At 39.2% G+C, this 24,646-nt stretch overlaps 1 protein-coding gene across 2 annotated transcripts; it reads right to left on the minus strand.

Annotated features, from left to right (window-relative positions):
• Positions 1-535: 535 nt before the first annotated feature.
• On the minus strand, positions 536-24,611 carry Bivm (basic, immunoglobulin-like variable motif containing). Of its 2 annotated transcripts, none has more exons than XM_059278855.1 (10): positions 24,303-24,611; positions 17,750-18,355; positions 13,095-13,221; positions 11,937-12,032; positions 11,387-11,491; positions 11,071-11,165; positions 7,133-7,265; positions 4,969-5,052; positions 3,194-3,290; positions 536-2,253 (listed from the first exon to the last, which is right to left on the minus strand). In XM_059278855.1, exons 2-10 carry the CDS (start codon positions 18,222-18,224, stop codon positions 1,960-1,962), a joined length of 1,506 nt encoding a protein of 501 aa, XP_059134838.1. In that variant the 5' UTR covers positions 18,225-18,355; positions 24,303-24,611; the 3' UTR covers positions 536-1,959. The 2 variants fall into 2 exon arrangements, with proteins under 2 accessions (XP_059134838.1, XP_059134837.1); XM_059278854.1 differs by having other exon boundaries at positions 4,969-5,055.
• Between the last annotated feature and the right edge of the window lie 35 nt (positions 24,612-24,646).

Genomic DNA, 24,646 nt, shown 5'->3' on the forward strand with positions numbered 1-24,646 from the left:
ATAGGGCAGGAATATTATTAGTTTGCAAGGAGAAGCATGAAGGAACTCTTACCTACCCTGAAAAAAACTCTCCAAACATTACTGTGCTCTAAGTAACTTCCAAATGCGTAAGCTGAAGTTTTAAGTGGCGATATGTCAGTGTTTTTATAAAGCATATGATCAGTGTGCAAGAAATAAACTTTTCCTGTTTTCCAGTTCTCACTTTGTTCCTAAGGTTTATATTTTATTTTTTATTTGTATCCTTTCCTCTAGGTTCTTCAAACCCATTTCTTTGAAATACTCAACTGAACTAATTAAAAAAACAGCTTATATTGAAAACACTTGATCCACAAAAATTGCAACCTCATTTTGTTAAAACTAATATAAGAAATTTTCTATTCCATTATGAAGTAGAGAAATAGCAGGTATGGAGAAGTCATCACCTTCCACGCTGTTTCACTTCTAAAAATTGCAAGATGTTTCTTATAATACTAGTTACATGGAATTGACAAATTATCATATGCTTCACACAGAAACAAGGATATGGCCTAACTAAAACACAGACTCATTAACACTCACATGATTAAAAGTAGAAAACAAAACTTTATTTGATGAAAACATTTTAAAAGTTCCAGTATGAAGTAACAAAACCAATAACCTACAAATCTTTCAGTCCTTTGCATTTCAAGCTAAATAATCTCTTCAGAAATATGACCATTTTGTAATATATATCCCTTTCTGTAGGCTAGACATGTATGAGTGGGTAAATGGATATAAAATTCAAGAGAAAAAATGAAATTTTTTGAAAAATAAAAATCTGAAATCTCCCCTTGAGGTGTATTGCAATATGGATCCAACATACTCAGCACCTTGTAGTCACCAAGTTACTGATTTGAGTCCTGGAATAAGCCTATTACGTGAAAAATCAAGATCTTAGAAATCTGAGTCATACATTGGCAGCAAAAGAAAAATGACAGTAGCTAAAGAGAAGCTCAGGTATTGAATTCACACTTCTGAAATATTTAACACACTAAAAAAATCAAACTCATTGTTTGGATGGTTCACAAAAGGAAACAGCTCAGAGTTGAGAATACAGCGTGTTGTCCTCAGAGTGAGCTGGACATTGCCAGAGTGTCTTCAGTGCTGTTGTTAACACATGACTCCATTAAGAGACCAAATATCAGATCTTACTGCACATATTACATGGATATAGAAACTCTGGATTCCAAGTACTCTTTTACTATATCTCTAAAACAATGTTTGTTCTAGGCCTGAAGACATCATTCAAGACCTACGCTTCTTGTAACTATTTCACAGTCATGTGCCAGATCAAGAGTATCGCATCAATGTCATACATCACCTGTGTATGACATCGTCTGCACCTGGAGAAAGGCCAGTTTCTTGAGTATTTTCTGTTTCTTTGTTGAGGATCCTGAGACAGTTATTCAGAAAAGCTAAGAGGTGAGGTGGACACTGCTAGCACTGAAAGAACAATTAGACTGGAAAGATAATTTTAAATGAGCTTTAGCGTGAGCAAAAGCTAGAACTTAACAGCCCCCATTTTTTAAGGGCAGACAATGCCTTGTAAATTGGTCTTAGGATTATCTGTAATAAATAACTAGGGATCAAGTTTCAAGAAATGACTTCATGCTTTAGTAGTTCAAGTTTTGATGCTGTTAAATACATTTCTGTTTTTGTTTTGAAGCAGTTGTGATTTTATTGGATTTTGTGAAACCCTTTGTCCAGATTGCTTATCTACTTTTAACTTTAAAAGGGCAGTAATCTGTGCTTATCTGCCTATATATTTGAAGCCACCTGTTGTAACACTATGTAAGTTTATTTACTGGAGAACTACAGGTTATGCTTTGTACCACAAGATCTGTTCCTATTGATAGACTTAATAAAACCAGCTTCTGCCTTAATGCAGTCCTGTACATAACAGCTGTATGGGTGATACCAGTGGTTCAGTTCTTGGCATGGTCAGTCATTGCCATTGTAATCACTGTAGCTGTGGTAGCCACTGTTCCTTCTCTCATGGATGCTAGACATCTTCTTCCATGCTGAGTCCTGGTGGAAACTAGCACTAAAGGACCTTCCCAGACGTCCATGCTGCTTCTTGGAGATATTGTCTTCACTCTCAGATTTGGCAATTCCCTGGGCATGTGTGGGAGGCTGCGATTCTTGTCTAATGGTTCCAAATGGAAAGCTCCAAAAGCCAAATCTTTGCCAACTGAGTCTCTGGAATGCTATGATGCAATGCAAATTTCCTCCAACCTGAGGACAAAAAAAGATGAAGACAATAAAGAGAAAATATGTATAAGTCTGTGGGATCCTTATTGACTCCCTTAGAGTAAGGCTGTTATTCTTTCACATGTCTGAAAACATTTCTATTAAGCACTCATAAGAGCATACTAACATACTCACTTTTCCTGACAGCTGCCTTTACAATATAACAAACCCCTTAGGGACTAGAGCACTCCTCTCCACAGCCTAGACTCAGCATAGTCATGGCCTGATACACCTAACTCACATACTAAGATCATGACTTATTCTTTTCTCTATGTGTGGTCTTTCTCCTTTCCTTCCCTCCTCTCCTCTCCTAAAAACTCATCCTGTTCCCTCCCCTACATATGTGTGTATGTACACAAAGATTTTTGAGACATAATATCTATAGCTCAGGCTGGTGTGGAAATCATTATCCTCCTATCTAAGAGCTGAGATTACATGCATGTGCCACCACACCTAGCTGCATTTATTCTTTTATCAACAGGTTTATAGCAAAAGGATGTCTACTTCTTTCTGCAGTCATGTTTGTACACATGGCTCTGCCTTGTGACAATAATTTATCCAAGTTGGGCCAAGACTATCAAACTCAACCAAGGCAGGTAAGTCTCAAGCTAGACCTGAAAATAAGTCATAAGTTGAAAGTCTGCTAGAAGTGCATATTCAAATAAAGCATTGTGAGCACAACATAGCCTACATAAGAATGATTGATAGATATTCTGAGCCACTTGGCTTCTACCATTACTACAGAACTAGGTGTCATTTCCCCATGACTGTCCTCCTGGGTCTATGTCCTTAAAATAAGTCTTGCTTTTCAAACTAATTCACATAGTTTGAACTTGGTTTCTATTATTTACCACTTTAAGAGTATTAATAAAATACTGCATTTTGGTCATTTGGGAAGTGGCTTCCAATGTAGTGGTGTTCTTACCTTCTTTGTTTTCCGGAACTGCAGCCCTCTCTCTAGATGTCGGATATCTAAGAATTCTGGATTTTGAGTGTTTAGATCAGTGACAATATCTGCCCATCTATAGTAAGAAAAGGAACAGTTTTCTTTAGGCCCAAAGTACCATTGGAATAAAGCTTTTTCCAAGAGCAAGTTACCATAATATACCACAGCAGTAATTGGTGATTATTCTCTTAGGTCAGCATTGTTCCACCTACTAACCTTTAAAAGCTTCTTTTTTTTTTTTTTTTTTTGGTGCCAGTTGTGGTTATCCAATTCCTGTCAATGTTCTCAGTTTATAATTGGTTTCTATTCTTATATGTCAACATACCAGATAATACCTTGTAGGCTAAAGCAGTGGCATGCCACACTTTCTTTTATAATAAAGTCAATTTATTTTCTTATGGTAGGACATGGGATGGGATATGTTGTATAAGCTGGCCTTGAACCCTTTGATTCACACGATCCTTTTGCCTCATTTACCAATGTGCCACTATGTGTCTAGCTAAATTTCTGAAAGAATTAAAAAATAACATGTCTCTACTAAAATACAAAATGGTTGTAGAGAAAAATCAAAGGAAGTTATACAAATAATGAGTGAATTTGTTAAAGACGTGAAAATCAAGGACTAAATAGGAAAATCGGGGTTTTTTTTAATATGACCAGCAATAACTTAAAAAATGAAAATTTTAAATCAATTTACAATAGGAAGGACAACTTAAAGGACATGTGCGAGTTTATATTGAAAAATCAAAACCACTGCTAAAGGAAATTGAAGTTCTGATTATGTAGTGATACAGTCCTTGATGTTAGTTTGTAAGATTCCATGCCATTATGATGTCAAATCTCCCTAAACTAAACCATGAATTCTAGAGATTCTGTCAGTCTGTGTGTAGAGGGCATCGTAGGAAGAAGAAAGAGAGAGGGAAGGGGAGGGGCAAGGTGGGCAGGAACATGGCATGTACATGCCCTAGTGGATGTATGGAGTCTGGAAAATGACTATCAGTAGATGGTTCTCTCCTTCCACCCTGTGGATTCCTGGGATCAAACTCAGATCATCAGGTCTGCATGCAAGCACCTATACCCACCAGTCCTAAAGATTTTATTTTATCAAATATGCATCAGGATTTTTACCAGAAATGATCCAATTCTAAATTTTTTTGTTTTGTTTTGGTTTTTCAAGACAGGGTTTCTCTGTGTAGCCTGTGCCTTTCCTGGAACTCACTCTGTATCCCAGGCTGGCCTCGAACTCGTGGAGATCTGCCTGGCTCTGCCTCCCAAGTGCTGGGATTAAAGGTGTTCACCACCACCAACCCCTGACCCCAATTCTAAATTTTTTAGAGAAAAATTTTTGATGTTGTTGTTCAAGACAGAGTTTCTCTGTGTAGCTCTGGCTATCCTAGAACTCGATCTGTAGACCAGGTTAGCTTTGCTTCTGCTAGGATTAAAGGAATGCACTATCATGGCCAGTTAGAAAAAAATTCTTAATATGTTACTTAAATGCAAAAGCAAGACAAAAAAAGGATAGAATTTCATTTGCATAAAATTCCCAAACAAGAAAAGTACATCTGTGGTGATGGGAAGCAGAACTGGCTGGCTGTGGGGCTAGAGAGAAATAAAGCATAGCAGAAATTTTTGTGGCAGGGGTTGCACTGTGACTGGTTAATGACCACACAGGTGTGCACATGTATCTACATACATCTAGTTACACAATTTCGATCTGTGTTTTCAGTGAAGGAAAAAAAGCTATTAAAACATACCTTTTACAGTGAATGGCAGGATGTTTTCTACTTGACTCTCCAATTAAAATCCAATATTCTACTTCCTGTGGTGAGAGAGGACCCCTGCTAAACAGAAAATACATTCACAGTCAGCTTGATAAACGGCATTCACTCCCCAAAGTATGCTGATCCAATTATGTATTGGTAAAAAACAAACAAACAAACAAAAACCCCAAAACATTAAAACTCAAAAATGGCTTTTGTTATTTTAGAATGAATACCAGCATTTTGGTTTGGGCCATTCAAGAAATCCTTGAATTAGATTTAAGCCTTAGTTACTTCCATATTCAAAATCAAGGGTTAAAAGTGTTTTAGCATATTATCCCCATGGCCCAGAAAGGAAGGACATCCTAAGCTGCTCTCTTTAGCTACTCCTTTTTTCAGGATGCATCTAAGTTTGTAGCAGCATCCTAAAACTATAGTCCTAAAGTGATCATGGCCTGGAGGTAGAAGCTGATGATTTTGAACAATGTTCCAGTCCCACCCCTGGAAATTCTAATTCAGGTTTGAAAAGGAGCCTGGAAATTTGCATAATTTTTAAGACAAAAGTTAATGTGGTTCATAGGAACAAGCATTGACTTATGAAGAACTCCAGCTATTTTTTTTTTCAAGACAGAGTTTCTCTGTGTAGTTTTGGTGCTTGTCCTGGATCTCCCTCTGTAGACCAGGCTGGCCTCCAACTCACAGAGATCTGCCTGGCTCTGCCTCCCCAGTGCTGGGATTAAAGGCATGTGCCACCACCACTCCACAGAACTCCAGTTATTAACAGAACAAATCAGTAAAAGTCAAAGCCTGTTTTACATTTGGTAGGTGCCTGAAGGAAGGTAAAGGCATAGGTTGGAATCATGAAAGAAGTGAAACAGCCAAGCTGCTCACTTGGCTCAGGTTCCCTGATGCACCACATCCAAGGACCTTTGAGTGGGACATTAGGGACCCATGGCCTCTAGAACAAAAACCCCTCCTATCCTAAAGACCAAGCCATGTTCTCTAGCCAGACTCTGGGCCCTCACTGAAGAGGTAACGTCCAAGGTCCACCTCATCTCTTCCTCCTCCTCAATCAGCAAGCCCACAAAGCCAAGTGTGAATCAGTGGGGCGAGACAGTCATACATGGCTTCCATTTTCACCTGTTCTTACCCATAACCTCTGCTTTCTGGTCGGTCCCTCATGAAGGAACTTGCTAAGAAGAAAGAGTAACATTCAAACTCAGCACCCTTGTTTAGACTATATCTCCTTCAAAGAGACAGAAGTTTGTGTGTGTGTGTGTGTGTGAAAACATGTTGTTCATGAAACAGAAACCAGATTAAGAAAAGGGAGAGGCAAATATAACCAGGAAGTTTAGATATGAAACTGGTCCTAAGCTTCCTTGTGACAAAAGAGACAAACCCTGAAGGTGCTTTTTAATGTACTCAGTTGTGCACTCTTGGCACATGGCATGTAGGACAATGACGAGGATACTGGGGATTGTTGTTTTTAACAAAATCTCAATTATTTGATTTTTTTTTTCAATAAAGACTGGGGAGCCAGATGCTGGGGTCAAAGCCTGCCAGCTCAGAGAGGCAGAGAAAGCACTCAGCTGACCTTCCTCCTGACCCATTGTTCCAGAAGTCTCTCCTGTCTCCTCTCCAACAAATCTCCAACTCAATGTCCCTTCCTTCTATTTCCTGTGTGCCAATCCATCCTCCTGAGTCCTTACTCTCTATGGTTTACATCCTGTCAACTGGTTACTTTTTCCGCCTCTTCACCTATGAAATGTTATTTTTATTTAATCAGAAAGCTCTTGGATTAAAAGTGTGTGCTAGGGCTGAGCCACACCACAACTAGAAACAGATTTTTCCAGTAAATAACACAACCTTGGGATTCACAGTGTGATTGAATATCCTGTAACAGGGGAAAGCATATGAATGCCCCTGCACCTCTGTATATAGTCATAAAAGTGGTACTTCAGATGGCTTTCTCTTATAGTATCTGAGCAACAGCTTCTAAGTGCGTTCAGTCCTGTAAAACATATGTACACTCGGTGTGAACAAAACATACTACCAAATTCCCAGTTTCTAAGAGACTCAAATCTTTTTCATTCCTGAAAACACCTTGTACAACACATTTTCCTAGTTAAGTGCCCTTATTAAGTATAGAAATGCTTACCTGAATGCCTTACTAGCTTTAACAGGGGTTGCTTCAAAGCCAATTGGACAAAAATAATGATTTTGGCAATGATAGATATAAGCCAGTGATTCATCTTTCAATCCTCGTGTCAACTTTGACAAGGCCCCCGGAGCTACAAAGACAAAACCAGGCAAACTGAGGGCCATAAAGCAATATCTGTATTTTACACAGAGAACTAGTTTATACACAGTTTTGAACACACTGACATTCTGAGTTTCAGTAAGGGGATGAGAAACTACCAATGTGGGTAAAAATATAAATGAATTTACTTTTAGTTTTAGATAAACTCAGTAGCAAAACAAATGAAACATGTCCTTGCTTACCAGAACTTTCTAAGAATACACCAAGTTGTCTAAGAAATTCAATGAGTGTGTAAAACTCACAATCATGGTCTCAACTTTTCTGGTGATGGACATCTGTCACTACAAGCTTCTGAATCAGCATGCCTACACAAAGCACATCTGTCTATAAACGCTACACATATAAACTAAGTCTACAAAAGATTTACAAAAGAAACTCGAAATTAGATTAAATTAGACATCCTAATGTCTAGGTGTAGTGTATATCCCAACTTAAAACTTACTAATACATATAAATAAATACAAACTCCAAGTAAAAACAAGCTACAATAATGGTGTGCAAGCACATGCATACACACACACACATACACACACACACACACACACACACACACACAAATACACATACACACCTGCCACACAGTAACACTCATACCTACCACACAAAAACACACATTATCATTGTGCTGCCTAGTTTCATGTCAATTTGACACAGCTATAGTCATCCAAGTGGAGGGAACTTTGATTTAGGAAATGCCTCCATAAATTTTGGCTGTAGGCAAGCAGGTAGAGTATATTTTTTTAAATTAGTGATTGATGTGGGAGGGGTCAGTAGTTCTAGGTTCTATTAAAGGCAGTCTGAACATTAGGAGCAGGCCAGTAAGCAGCATTCTTCCATGGCCTATACATCAGCATCTACCTCCAGGTTCCTGCCCTTTTTGAGTTCCTGCCTTGGCTTCCCTCAATGGACTATGATTCAGACACACCAGCCAAATACTCCCCAAGCTGCTCTGGTCATGGTTTTCATCAGAGCAATAGACACCCTCACTAAGACAATTGTCTTTCTACATACATCACACAGATCAAAGACATCAGCTTTGCAGTCAGGCTAAAGTTTCAAGACAACTGTTTCTCCTGATCTGTTGCCCATCACTGTAATAGTTGTCTAGTGATTTCAAAAGTATTAGTATAAGAAACAAATTTTTATCAGCACTCAGTACTCAAAGCCATTAACTGGGGTTTCATTAACTTGCATTCCTGGAAGAAATTAAATTATTCATTAACAAATAGCTCATTAAAACTAGAAACTCTAAAAAGAGCAAGCTGAAAGCCTGCATAGTATGCTCACAGTGATGGACTTTCTGGGCACTGAATAGCTGCTGACCACCAAGAACTGCCAGTCAGTATCTGCAGGAGCTTCCTGACTGCCTCACATGGGCCAGGGTGGGGATGGAGTTGGGGGTGGGGTTCTGCCTATGTACATGTTAACATTTCTGGCTTCTGTTCTGAAGTTCCATCAAGGCATGCCACATAGACTTTCGCTTCCTGGCAGATCAGCACAGACAGGGAGTCCTCTCTACTAAAATTCCTACTTCACAAAGACTAATAATGATTAGCCATTCTATAGGTTGGAGTTGTATTTGATCACACTTTAAAAACTGACCCACGGGTAGTTTAGATGAAGAATTTTAAAAAATAAATTCAGTGAAGTCTTTCATTTTGTTTCCATAAACAAACATGATTGTACATAGCTTCCAGATAGTGAATTAAGATAAAATGTATAACTTTACTCTTCATATACTCAAGCATTGTAAAAGATGTCTATAATTGCCATTGCTTTAGAAAAACTGAAATGTTTTTAAATTATAAAAATGTACAATGAGAAGCTTTCTCGGACAACTGAAACTATTGTTTTACAATGAGACTTGAACTTGAAGCCTTTGGACATGACAGGCAAGCTCTCTACCGCTGAGTAGTGTAGGCTCTGATAATTTGCTGTATTTCTTGAGACAGAGTCTCACTCTGTGTCCCAAGTACTAACCAGGCCAGACAGTGCTTAACTTCTAAGATGAGACAAGAGCAGGCTCATCCAGGGAGGTATAGTCATAGTCAAGGTCTTACTTTGTAATTCAGGTTAGCCTGAAACACGAAGCCCCAGGCTGGCCTTATATGCAGAGTAATCCTGTTGCCTCAGAACCTCCTGAGTACTGGGACAACAGACATTGAGCCAATATGCCTGAAAGCCCAGACATATTCAATAAAAGAGCTTTTGCCAGCAGTGGTGGCATGTGCCTTTAATCTCAGCACTCGGGACAGAGGCAGGTAAATTTCTGTGAGTTCAAGGCTAGCCTGATCTACAAAGCAAATTCCAGGACAGCCACATCTACACAGAGAAACCCTGTCTCAAACAAAACAGAACAAGTGGGGAAAAAAAAGAAAAGAACTTTCATTATAAATGTAATACAAAACTTCATTAGTGTTGTAACTACTTTAATGCTCCGGATTATATCCGGGATTCCATGGTCAGAGGAGATGGATAAGAAAGTTTGCTCTCCTTGGCACTCACATCATTTTCTCTGCTATAAACACTCTTTTACCATGTCCTAGCTTTCCAGAAGCCATAAGGTGGGTTTTCTTCTGTGGAATAATGTTTGTAGGGTTATTAAATATGACATATAGCATCTATACACATGATTTCTAATAATAGGATGTTTTTCTTCTTTCTCCAAAGTATATAACATTCTTCTAATGATTTCAAGATCAGCAAACTTATTCTTAAAGCAGAGCTGCTGTGGCCAAAATAGGGTATGAGGAATTCTGCTGCACCCTCTTCCTTTCCTGCCAAGGCTCTCCCACAGAATCCTCAGGTTTCAACTGAGCACAACTGGAAAATGACTGCATCTTGCCAGGCAGTGGGTAGTGGGTTTTTTGTTGTTTTTGTTTTTCCAATGACGTAGTTCCTCTAGTTCTTCATGAATTATTTGTACAATGACTGGATGGATATGAATGTTCTTGTCCAGTTTCCTGATGAATATGTTAGAATGCCTGGCACTTGGTCCCGCTGATTTCTTTTACTTCGGTTTAAATTTCCTTTAACATATCCCCAGTCTTTTATTTGTAGAGTGGAATAAATCTTTGAAGTTGAGGAGATTCTTTAATCCTTATCACAATACCTCATTGCAACAATCTTGAATAAAGTCTCCAATTTCAAAGAGGGTCAGAAAAGTTTCTTCTTTAACAGTACCTTACAGTTGTCTGCTCCACAAAATTCAAAGTTTATTATGACAATTGAAAAGTCAAAATCATTAAACAATACAAATAATTCAACTACTATACAATAAATAATCATTAAGATCAACTTCATTAACATGTCTGTTAAAACCAAGACTGTTCTACAATAGTGTTGTCACTTCACAGTTTGTTACCCTATAGTTTTGTATTATCATTTGATGCCAGTCCAGCATCAAAAGTCCTCAAATGCTTTCACTCTGTTTTAAAATGAACTGCAAATTCCATGCTTTATCTTAGAAGTTTTACTGTCAAGCACACACATACAGAACAATGTCCTAAACAATACACACAATGTGTCAAGAGCAGTGTTTACAACATGCCTTAAAGTTCTAAAGTGCCCTACATATTACTACCATGATTTTCCTCTTAGATAAAGAGGTATAAAAACATCAGACTATTGAGATTTTACTTGATGTCCTAGGAAACAATATAGCCAATTTCTGAGATGTACTCAATCTGAAAGCTTGGACTCGTGTGTGTGTGTGTATGTGTGTGTGTGTGTGTGTCTGTCTGTCTGTCTGTCTGTGTGTGTTCATTTTTACCTACCAGTTTCTCCAGCTGTTTTATTCTTCCCATGGGGCTTATATAGAACATAAGAACATCCTTTTACATGGAAGTGGTCATTAATTTGTCTAAACCATCTGAAAATAAGAAAATGATTTACTCATAGCAATAGTTTCATAACAAGGAAGGGAAGGGCACTGTTCTAATTGTACAGAAACCCAAGCACAGCACACACATGGCGTATCTAAGGGAGCCTGGGACCCAGTACCAAAGTATCTTTTACTGTCCACATACACTACAGCATTATCAGTTCATAAAATTAGAAATAAGTTGTTGTCCCTAAGGGGCAGCTCCGTACCTCATGAGTGTTGTATTTCCAGTGAAAGGGCCAAACCTAATATCTTCAAATGGGGGTTGGAAGCCCAAAATATGTAATGCATCTTCTTGGGTAATAGGTGGGAGACTACAAAAGAAATATTTCCTTTCATTTCATTGTTCCAGTCATACGCAAATACAATCTGCCTCAGTGTTAATATACAGGTTTAGCTAGCAAAGAGTTTTAGCAATATTTTTCATTTTTTATTTTACTAAAAATACATGCAAATATTTTAAGATGAAAGGCTTATAGCAATATGTACATTTTTCTCAGTTTGTGAAAAATCTACTCTCAGAGTCTTCCATTATATATATAAAAAAAAAATTTTTTTCTTTTCTTCTTGAGGCAGGGTCTATGCAGCCCTGGCTATCCTAGAACTCACTGTGTAGACCAGCCCAGCCTCAAACACACAGAGATCTGCCTGCCTCTGCCTCCCAAGTGCTGGGATTAAAGGCGTGTGCTACCACACCAGGTTTCCTTCAAACTACTTTCAAAGATGGAGTTTGGTGATAGCAATAACCTGCATACTTACTTTCCAGCTCCCATTGTGCTATATAAGAAATTCCAACAAGAAATTAATGAGGAGATACCACATGAAGTCTTGTATTGTGGCCGGCTTATGCAGTACCTAAGAAATTAAACAGTTTCTTCACTTGAATGAATACAAAACATGCAGAACAAAAGTATACATCTTATGAGTGATTTAAAATGTGACCATAAGGCAAATTTTAATGCAGTGTAAAATCATTATTCATTTAAAATATTTCCTACTTATTAAACACAAAGAATACATGACAGTAAAAATCATCTATTTTATCAAGAAGAACTACATTATGGCTAGCAACCTACTAAAGCACATCTTATTCAAACCAAGAAAGGAATTATTGGTATGTAAATTCTGATACCAGCTACTCAGATTACTATGTGAATGCTCAGCTGGTGTGGGTACAGGATCATTTGTAACTTCTGAAATACTGGAGAAAGAAAGCAAATCACTGTCTCATTGTGTCAAGAGGTTCAGAGACTCTTCTACTTAGACCAAAGAACATTCCTTTATCACCCACTATGTACACATGAACCCATGGGCAGGGAGCCCCAGAGCAGAACTGTCACAGGATTTAAAAGGAAAACACAAAATCCCCCAGACAGAGACAGAGAAAAAAGGAAAAAGATAGTCTAAATTGAGACTAATGGGCCATGACAAGCAAGCACGTATATGGGTAACTTTTAGAACACTCTAGAAAATGTTAATTTAGTCTGGAATTTATACACAAAAGAAATACTATTAATTTTATTAGGTGTGGCAGTAATTACTCCAAGCTAAAAAGCCATTTTTTGAAATGTATACTTAAATAATTGGATGTAAAATATGGTATCAGTCACTTCCTTGAAAATTCTTCAACAAAGAACAACCAGGCAAACAAATACATCAAAATTTAAGTATCATCCAAAGTAGCTTACCATTAGGAAGATTCACAAAATGAGACTGATGGCCAGGTGAGTCTAGAAAATACTGGCCCAGCTCAATTAGTCTACTTCCAAAATCTGAGATATACTTAAAGTATTTAGATACAATCTTAGAACTAAAGGTGTTCATAATAAATACAATTTATTAACTTATACCCGGCAAAATTAATGTCAAATTATATATTTTTAAGAATAGAAAGTAAAAACTGGCATGGCCACATACCATCGTCTGAGATCTAACACTTTTCGCTGTTTAACATCTTCAAGAGGAGAATGCTGGGGACACTCCCTCTGATGCCGCCCTTTTTTATCTGAAGTTTTTTTCTTAGAAATTTGTTTCTTTGTATTGCCTACAGTACAAAGGAATATAACAGGAAAATTCTCAGATGAATTAAACCACCACACTAGAAGGTACAACAAAATTAGAGAGGAATTGCTATGCATTCTGAAAATGGTATTTGCAAACATCTTGAAGTAATTCCTGTGCTTTCTAGAATAGTCCCCTTCACTAGAAAGAAAGCAAGAAGCAAATTAAAAATAATTTGAACCACCAGGAATGGTATTTCCCATCAAGATTGTATCCAAGTCCAGAGCTAATGTCTTAAGAGATGGTAAAATAACCAGGCCAAAAGTCTTTAGCCACATCTACAAGTTACTAACAGGAAAGAATTAAACTAGACCACTTTCCTGAAAATGAATCCTTTCTATAAAACAAGAAAACCCACATTAACATAATTCTATTAAGACATTGGATCTGGTGTGATGACATTCTGTCCAATGTGTTACATTATTAAAATAAAATGCTGCACTAGTAACCAGAATGCAAAACATGGTGTCCTCTGTGACACACACACACACACACACACACACACACACACACACATACAATCTTCCCAAAGACATGAATGACTGCCTACTGGGGAGGGAGAGATATGGAAAATGGACAAAAGAGACAAAAGTGAGAGAGAGTTTACCTTGTTTAATTTTGATACATTTATTTATTTCTGAACCATGTTGATATTTTATCCACTCAAAATAGTATATATATTAAAATATTAATCATAACCAAGGATGATTTTGTTAAAATGTTAACATTCCTTTCAGCTACACTCAGATACATTAATATCTTCCTGACACCATCTATTTTAAATAAAATAAATCTCATATGAAAATTAATTGAGGTCAATATTTTATTTTTGTGTTATCAAACAGATTGTGTAGACATAATACATGCTTACAGACTCACAGCAGAAGATCTATTTCAGTACCATACACAATAACCATGTAGCTCCTATAACTAGCAGGGACTCAGGAAATACGGCCACACAAGGGATATCTGTAAACCATTATACAATGAACACTATACAATCAAAACACAATTTCCCCTCCTGTTTAATTATTCTTTCTGTGTCTTTACAGACACAGAATATACAAAATGTTTCCGAGCTTAACACCACTTGCAAACGTGAACTAAATCTCACTGGACCAGATTCTTTCATTGGTTAAAATGAATTTCAGAGCGAAGACAGAAAAGTGACTTTCCTTGGGACTCCCTCCTCTGCCTCTTGATGACTTAATTCCCTTGGTAATTTTGGTAGGCACTCAAACTTGTGAGGCTAAGGAAGGAAGATCTACCATTGTTTTTCCTTACAGAAGCACAAGACAGAGCTCTGGGCAATCATCACCAAATGAGGTAGAAAGGAAGCTGAAAACAGGAAAGTTATCAAAGAAATAGAGGCCCAAATTCTGTGTATAAATGTAGACCAAACCTTGTCCTAAGACCTGGACCACACATGCACAGAGTAAACCCCAAGCAAGACAGCCAGGGATAATGGCCCAATCCAAGAACAGAACTGTCTTTAAAAGACAGGGCTGGCAGTTTCAGTTCAATCAGAGAGAGACAAAGAGACAGAGAGAGACAGAAAGACAAAGAGTGACACACAGAGAGAGATCAAGAGAGACAGACAGAGACACACACAAAGAGATATGGAGGGAGGGAGGGAGGGAGGGAGGGAGGGAGGGAGGGAGGGAGGGAGGGAGGGAGAGAGGGAGGGAGAGAGGGAGGGAGAGAGGGAGGGAGAGAGAGGAGAGAGAGATTGCTAGATTGACTGATTGCTTATTTGCTTGCTTGCTTGCTTGCTTGATGGGTAATATACCAGAGTTGATACAACAGGACATCCAGGACACAATCCAAAATGATATAGTGTGTGAGAAAACTAAGAAACGATTCACTCTTAAGGAGAAGTTAAGGCCAACTCTGACCTAACCCAGATTTTGGAATCTGCAAAGAATTTGAATTGTATTAGATGATATAGATAAAATGCTCTAGTAATAAATGAAGATACCAAGGCCCTGCAAGTGAGAAACAGAAGCTGTAAATCAATGTAACTTCTAAATCTAAAAGTAAAGAATGGAAGATGTACCAACAAACATCAATCAAAAGAAAGCTGGGACAACCATGTCAATATCAAAGCAGTTTTCATAACAAGACAGTCCTGAAACACATGCCATATTAGTAAAAGGAACATTTTTCTGCTGATGGAAGGTCTTGCCATGTGTCCTGGATTAGCCTGGAACTCACTATGTATCCCAAGCTATCTTCAAACTCACGATCCTTCTGCTTCAGCCTCCAAAGTGTTGGAATTACAAACAAGCACCACCATGCCTGGCTAAAGAGGGTCAGTTCTTGAAGAAAGCATAAAGATTACACATATGAGTTTTCCTAGTAACAGAGCTTCAAATCACACTTTAAAAATCTCAACAGTGAAGAGTAGAGAGCACCAAGAAGCTGTCACTTAGGCAACAACTGCAATGACAGGTGGTATTCTGGAACTCCAGAGACTTCTGGAAATGTGGCACATTTTAAGGAAAGGCTAGAAAGGAAACCACACTTAAATAATACACAGCAAGGTAACTAATACTCATTCCCCAGTCCAGTGACCAGCAACTGTAAGTGTTGCTGGGTCACCTAGGGGTTCAGGTTGGGCAAAAGGGACCAGGAGTGAAGAATGAGTTATCACTAAAGGCCCTGCAAATTCTAGAGGGAAAGTACAACAAAATTATCAATAAGGCAATTCCATAATTGTAGTTAGAAATTTTTATATCCCACTACAAACTCACAGAAAACAGGAGAAAGCACTCCCCAGCTTGTTTTAAGGGACCTGCATAGCTCTAATTATAAACCCTAAAGCAAAATATTACAAAAAAAGACATATTGTACATAAAGACAGGCACCAACAAAGCATGTCAGTCCCGTGAGGATTACAGATTTACACAACAATATCTGGAACAACTGATTTCAAAATGCACAAACAGAAGTAGAGGTTTTATAAAACCATCAGAGTAACTAGAAACAAAATAAAAATCCTAGTTCCATCTGGCTATGCAACTTTGGGCAGATTTGTCCCATCTAAGACTCAATTTCTTCACCTGTACAATTAGAACAGCAGGACCTAGTTCATTTAATCCTTGCATTCCTGTTAACTCAAGGAAAGTGAAAAAGCACTAATATCTGAAGAGCACTCCAGTGCAAGGGTGAAGACTATACCCGGCACCCTGAGTGATGCCATCCTCCTACACTGTTCACACACAGCCTATTCTGTGTAGATAGAGGACTTTCTGGGTGCTCAAATTTTACCACTGTCATTTTTTTATATAATTTTTTATTTTTTATGTGTATTGGTGTTTTGTCCACATCCATGTCTCTGTGAGGGTATCAGATCCCCTGGAATTGTAGTTACAGACAGCTGTGGGTGCTGGGAATTGAACCCAGGTCCTCTGGAAAAGCAGCCAGTGCTCTTAATCTCTGAACCATCTCTTTAGCCCCTACTGTTGTCATTCTTTAAAGTAGATCCTAAAAGATGATGTTTGCTTTTATCCCCAGTAATTTAGAATTTCTGTTCATATTTCAGTAATAGTAATGAATATGTATTTCCATATCTTATATAACCATTCTTATTTCTACCTCTATCTGTATTATTAACAATATATAATAGTATAAAATAGTAATATTTAATAGTATAATATAGAAATATACACTAAATCTTAGATACATAATGTTTGATTATATATTTAATTCTTATGTAATCCTGCTAAAATTTTGGTATGACAAAGAATTCTATATTTATAGTTCACTGTTATCTAAAATTTAAAAGCAATTTGAATGCTTTATGGCCCTGTTCATATTATCAACCAATTTAAGACAAGTATTTCTTAAGTTTGGTTTCAGAAAAATACATCAATACCAGGTCTGACTGAACAAAGAACTTCCCTTCCCTACCATCAGGAAGTTTTAGAGCTATCACTGAAAAGGAGGGAAGGAGATGTCAAACAGAATCTCCTTTTAACACTTGGAACAAGTAGTGAATGGAAAGAAATGTGAACAAGTCCTTAGAAACATACATACAGACATGTGAGAAATAAAATGGACTTTAAAGTATGGTAGCTACAAAAAAACTTCAAGACTTTGATCAAAACAGATGTTCTTTTTACATTCAAAAATTTTCAAAACAGAAGTGTCTTAATATGTCCTATATTAGGAAATATGAGCATGTCCCTGCAAAGCTACAAAATAACAGTATTAATCTAGCTGTGTCATTAGCCTTTTCTGGCTATTATGTACTTATCTTTAATACTTACATTTTATTCTTTTTTATTTTCAGTGCTCCAAAAATGTACACATAATGTTGGAAGTTTTCATGGGCAACACATTCAGGGACTAACTACGCCCAGGGTTACTCAAAAAAAAGAAAAAAAAAACTGCAATGACAGACAGGATGGTTAGCGATACTACCTGTTCAGCAACAGAAAATATTTCACTGCAAGATTTAGAAATACTTGGCATTGTTTTCACTTGTGAACTTCATAGCTCCTTCTTACCTGATTTGTGTTTCAAATTTGTGGTCACCCCATCAAATTCAGATTTATCAATTTCCCATGCAAGAGGTAGCTTGCCCAGGCTGGTGGATAAGTTTTCCAAGCTATTTTCTTCATTATAGATTATTTCTGACGTACTAGTTGGGATACCAATGTATCTTGAACTATTTTCAGCAGGAATCAAGGTATTATCAGGGAGGCAAGAAGAGCGGGCTGGGTTGGGAGTTTTGTAGATTGAGGTTGCCTGGTTGAGGAAGGCATAATCTGAACATATGGCATAAATTTTTTCCCTAGTATGAGTCACTGGACAACTTGAAGGATAATGACCATCTCCTCTGGGGCCCACAGGTGCTCCTGAGGCATTTGAGCAAAAAGATTGTACAGCACCTTGGAGATCCTCTTCTGGGGACTTGTTCTCGGATTTGTGCTCACCATGTCCAGAATCAGTGGATCTTCCAGCTTCTGCAACGTTAGGCATCGAAAGCAACTGCAGACGTCTCTGTTCCTAGGAAGAAGTCGCAACCCTCTCGCTTTTGAAAAACTTTGTTTGAAAACTTTGGCAAATTTTCACAGCATTCTATAAAAGCTTCAGAGTTGACAGATGGGATCCTAAGAAAAGACAGAAGGGAAAGATTGTTTGGCTATCCAGCAGGCATGATGAATGGCAATAAACTTTATAATGAGTATGTTTCATATACCTGCACTCAATGCAAATTGACTTTATGACCATACAGCCTGAGTTATGATGACTAACCATCTATCTTATATTAGTGATTAGCTTAGGGGATGGGGATACAGCTTAGTTGGTTAGGTGCTTGCCATGCAAATATGAGGACCTGTTGTATCGTCAGCACCCACATTAAATAAATAAATAAATAAAAAGCTGGCTGTCCCATAATGCCAGCTCTGGATAAGAAGAGGCAGGAGTATCCCCAGGGTTTGCTGGCCAACAGTCTAGCCAAATCAGTGAGGCTCTGGTACAGTGAGGGACCTTGTTTTAAAAAATAAGATTGAGTAATGTGGAACACAGTCGATGTTGACCTCTGACCTCCACACACATGTACACACATGCATGTGCACTTGCACACACACACACACACACACACACACACACACACACACACACACAAGCTTAAAGCAAAATATGAGAACGAAATACAAATAACCCAGTTACAAGGGGAAAGTCACATCTGTAAAGACATTACAGAAATGAACAATGAGTTCATGAAAAGAAGCTCATTATCATTAGTTGCTATGGAAACACAAATCAAAACTACAATGGTTTACCAACTCATACCCACCAAAATGGCTATAATAAAAAGACACAGGCAACGGTGAATGTTGGGAAGTGTGTGGAAAATTAGATCCCTCATATGCCGCTATTAGAGATATAAAATGGTCTGGTGAGCTTACCTAACAGTTATTCATACATTTCAACACTTACTGTGTAGTCTGAAAATTTCCCTCTCGATAAAGATAGTAAACATTAAACCATGCCCCTGAATAGCAGCATTACTCATAATGGCAAAAAGTGAAAACAACCCAAAGCCTCATAACTGACTAATGGGTAAAGGTGGCACATCCATCTGGTGAAACACTACTTTGCAATAAAAAGAACTATTGATCCTGATACAAGATAAATGGACTTTGGAAACATTATACTAATGAAAAAGCCAGTCACAAAAGAACTGATCCCTCAAGAGTTAAATTTACACAAAACCTCCAGGAGCGGCAAGTCTACAAAGCCGAGTGTATCTTAGCAGTTGCCTTGGGATGGAAGGTTCAGCATGATAAGCCTTTTCTTTGAAATAATGAAGATATCCATAACTAACACAAGAACATAGTAAAGGTCCAACTTAGAGAATATTCTAAAATGCCACTGAAGTGTACATTGTAATGAGTGGATTGTATGGCATATGAATTAAGTCTAAATAATACTGTCTAAAGTAGTACACTGACCAGATGATAAAAAATGTATATAGGGATAAAACATACATGATGATAATGATCATGTTCAACAAATAAAATTTACAATTTAAAGTTACTCTCACTAACTTCTGATCATTCCCAGGGAAAACTGGGCTTCAAGTCTAACCTGATTCCCCTGAGAAAGAAAATAGTAAAGTTCAAATAGCCACTGAGGGCATTCAAAGAAGCTACAGCCTTACAAAGGAACAAGTCCCTAGTGAGGCACAGCATCATAGGAAATCAAAGGTAGGTGCCTTGTGGAGCAAGACAGGCCTTTCCAGGCTCCAGTGACCAAGCAGTGCATGAAAGATTAAATCCATCCATAGGGGTCATTCTACCTTTTTACTACTGACATATCTTCTCATTTGCTTATGGTAAACACTAGAAATGAAAATAACCACAGATTATGATTTGCTCAATAGCCATCACACAAGTATTAAATGGTACAAGCCTGGCTGAGTCTCTAAGAAACAGATGTGATGAAGAACAGAGGACCCTCCAGCATCTCCTGAATGAAAGGGGTAAAGGTCACAAACACCATTAACGGAATTTAAGGAAATACACTCCTAGGAAGGAGACTCTGTCTGTGCCAAGTAAGCTTCCCCTTCTATAAGACATGACTTCGCCTCACAACTTCAGGCAGGCTTTTTTCTCATTTGCAGTTAACAGTGGCTCACAGGACAGAGGTACATTATCACCAAAGTGGTACCTGCCGTGGTTTCACTGAGAACACTTTTTAGTAAAGAAGTCTTAATATGTCTACAGATAGTGTCTGAGCTTTCTCCTTTTTCTTTGTTTTGTGGTGTGATGGTGATAGTGCTGGAAGATGCAAAGGGAAGCATAATGCATGAGGTTTGCAGACCACGCTGGTCTTCTCTGACAATTGGATTTCTACAAGTCCTGATTTCCAACTTCCTAGCTGTGATTCTCATTGTTGGTTGTTTTCTTGACTTTTTTGCTTTTAGATCTTTTGGGGGCCTACCACCCAGCTCCCAAATAAATCACACACAGAGGCTTATTCTTAATTATAAATGTCCAGCCTTAGCTTGACTTGTTTCTTAACCAGCTTTTCTTAACTTTAAATTATCCCATCTACCTTTTGTCTCTGGGACTTTTCCTTTTCTTACTTCTGTAAATCTTACTTTCACTGTTACTCCATGGCTGGCTGTGTGGCTGTGTGGCTGTGTGGATGGCCCCTAGCATTCTCCTCTCCTTGTTCTCTTGCTCCTTCTTCCTTTCCTCCCAGATTTCTCCTTCTATTTATTCTCTCTTCCTGCCAGCCCCACCTATCCTTTCTCCTATCTCACTATTGACCGTTCAGCTCTTTATTAGACCCGCAGGTGTTTTAGACAAGCAAAGTAACACAGCTTCATAAAATTAAACAATTGCAACATAAAAGAAGGCAACAGATCTTTGCATCATTGAACAAATGTTCCACAGCATAAACAAATGTAATACATCTTAAAATAATATTCTATACCACCTCATGTCCTTCTTTAAAAGCTGTGTGGTGGAGGGGTACAAATGTGTCTGTGGTTGGGTGAGGAAGAATGACAACAGATGGTCAGCTGGGGCAGTGGACAGAGGTTACTGAGTCAGTGCATCACACCCCCAGGCACTGCCCTTTGTAGATCAAAACCTGACATTTAACTCTACCCTGCCATCACTACCTTCCTCAAGGCAAATAAAATTTTGACTATGGGAACAACAATATATAATCACAGTTTGGTGATTTTATGCTCATTTGGAACCTACAGAAAGGAAAAAAAAAAAAGTGTGGGCAAAATTAAATGTGGTAGCCCATTTCTATAATCCCAGGACTCAAGAGGCAGAAACAAGAGGCTGCTTCAAGATTGAGGCTAGACTAAATTGCACAGCTAGTTCTAAGCCAGCCACACTGGGCAGGAACCTAGCTCAAATAACTAAAACTAAATAAACAAAATAGGCAAGGGAATCAGCTTCACTTAAGAATGAAAGATATGACTGAACTTGCTAGACCATGAAGGTGATTAAGAGCACAGCACTCAATTAATAAAACATGTGGCCATCTGTTTTTGGTTTGCTTTAAGCAATAGTCACTGAACAAGAACAATCTCTTTGGTCTCATTTTACCTTAAAAAAAATAAATAAATGCAATCTACCTGAAGATATATTTTACATAGATTGTCCCTGAAAATGAAAAGTATTAATATTTCCTCCTTTGAACAACTGTTTTTATGTGAATAAAACATTTCAACCTCTGAAAATATGTATATTTATAGGTTTGGTGACACAAGTAAAATATATTGCAGAAAAGTTATGAAGTATCAGAAGGTATTTCACAGAAAATGATAACAAAATGACCCAGAACCCATGCTAGTGTTTTTATTTCCACACCATGACTGATCCACATCTGTGCCCCTCTGCAGTTAAACTCAGAAGGGCTTCTGCTTTGGTATCCTCAGGATTTTAGTAAGAGCCTGCTTTCTTAAAATGAAGAGAGCACAATTGCTGGAAACAAAACAATTACAGACATAGATCATTCTAATAAGCTGCAATCGTAGTCTCAGGAAAAACTGGGGTATGAAGGGCTGATTGCCCACCACTTAGCCTGCAGATGTCGGGATTTGTATCTCCTTCGATCTCTATGTTTATAACTCCATGCCACCCACCCTTTGAGCTATCCTTTCTACCCTAATCCCTACATAGAGAGCAGATAATAAAGTCTGCTACACATATGTCTCATAGAACTTCCCTGCCTAAAGCCTTCAGCTCTTGGAGCAAAAGGCTAACTCCTTAACTGGTCTGAAATCTATCTCTTTCGAGCCACCTTATCCCACATACCCTCCTCTGTCCTTCCACAGTACTTTTTGGTTTTCTGAAATCTGTCTTCTAGCCCCCACCCTCTTACTAATTCATTCTCACCCACCTTCTAAAGGTATACTCAAATGCCACTTGGATGTTCTAACTAGGCCAGGTTTCCTGTTCATACAGTGGAACCTTTCTTTCCAGAATATGATTTTACTTTTGTGTGTGTGTGTGTGTGTGTGTGTGTGTGTGTGTGTGTGTGTGTACAAACGGCTGTCTCCTGAAAGTCTGGTTGTCTTGACAATTGTATCCCAGGGCCTAGCCTTTGTAAAAGCTAGGTCCAACAAATACTTTTTAGGTGCCTACATTGCACCAGACATTATTGTAATTGTTTCCCCCTCATTTTGATTAACATATTAAGACTTGGTAATGAGAACGATTGCAGGAATACAGTTCAATTCCGCAATTTATTCACAGTATCTCCCAAGCAGTAGGAACCCCAAACTTTCAGGACAGCACTAGAGAAATGATTTGTGAAAGTCATTGAAATGGACAGTTCTATCATATAAACATACCTATTGCAAAGCCAATATTCATCGCCTGAGTTATATTCAAGTTATGTGCTTTTCGTGTCGACATGCCTAAGTATCACGTTCAGTAGAGAACTAGACATCTTATAAAATCTCAATAAAACTGTCCACATGTCGCAAATCGTATAATCAATATTCTGTATAGAAAACAACTGAGACGCATAACAGAACAGTTTTGCTGAGGACTGCTGAGAACGCAAAGACACCAGCTTGGTCCACCTTCTCCATCAGCATCCTGCGCACAATTTCCTGTCTCCTAGCCTCGACCATCAGGCCAGAATCCGTTCCGGATGGCCTACCTGCGGGTACCAGATTCCTGCAGCGAACGGTGCCCTCTTGGAGCCCAGGTTCTGGGAAGCCAGGAGACTTCACACCGCCCCGCTTTGAGGTTCCGAGGCAACCTGAAGGTGACAGCCGTGCTGGCGGAGCAGACCCGGGAGCACCAGGGCGTCAGGAGTGGAAGTGCAGCAGCGGGGCTGTGCCAGGTTCCCACTCCCTGCTCACAGTGGCCAACCGAGAGCCCAGTGTCCCCAGGCCCCAGTGGCCAAAGCTAGCTAAAGCCTACTAGGCTCCTCCCGGCCTGCTCCCTCACACCTAGCCGGAAGACAAGGTTCACCAGGAGGGGGAGCGCGCGCAGGCCCGTAGGGTGCCGCTTCCAACCTGCAGCGGACTGGAGGGGCGGGTAGCAAGCCGGCAGTGACAACCCTGGAGCTGGTAGGGGAGGCCGCGATGGATAAGCTGATATCACCAATAATTACAATGGCGGAAAAATAATTAAATAATCCCCAAGTCTTGGCTCGCAACCAGGCCGGCTTTAGCTCATGAGCAACCGGGGGTCTGAGTTTTCCACGCCCCTTGCCCGGTGGAGTGAGGGACCCAGCCTGCGACTTCTCTTGCTCTCTGGCCCAGATGCGGGTGTGCATAGAGAGAGGATGCCCACTGCAGACCTGGTGCCTGAGACCGGTTAGCTCAGCGTGGAAACCCGCTCCTCGAGAGGGTAAACCAGTACCCAAAGATGCACTACCCACGGATCCACCCCGAAGCCAAGCTTTGTTTCCGTGATTTCTATCCCCCGAACCTCTCCCTCCTTAGAGACCCAGCTCGACCCAGATCCTTCCAGGAAGGGCCGGCATCGAGGCAATGGCGGCGCTGCGCAGAGGCGGAGCGCATGGCTGACCAGTCCCTGGGCCCGGCCCACCACTGGGGAATACCTCTGTTTTCGCTGGGTTGCGGAACTCCGGTGCTGGAAGGCAAAAACAGATCTGCATCCTCGAGCCTCCTACCCTAGGCCCGGAGTCTTTCGTGCCATTCCAGCGCACAGGGACAGCGCCAGGACCTTGGAGCCGGGTGGTTGAATATCATTGACAACACCTGCCTTCCTTTCATCGTTTAATATATAACTGCCATTTGCAGGTGCGGTGGATACCGTGGCCAAAATTTTTGTTGGGAAATCTTAGCTGTGACTCCAAACATGCCAGTCCCCTGTTGCGCAACTGTAGTACTTAAGGTTTCCCCGAAAGATGGGATCCAAAATTTTAAATGTGGGGGGGGGGGG

Source organism: Peromyscus eremicus, chromosome 13, assembly GCF_949786415.1.
Source record: "Peromyscus eremicus chromosome 13, PerEre_H2_v1, whole genome shotgun sequence".
In the NCBI taxonomy this organism is placed as follows: Eukaryota; Metazoa; Chordata; class Mammalia; order Rodentia; family Cricetidae; genus Peromyscus; species Peromyscus eremicus.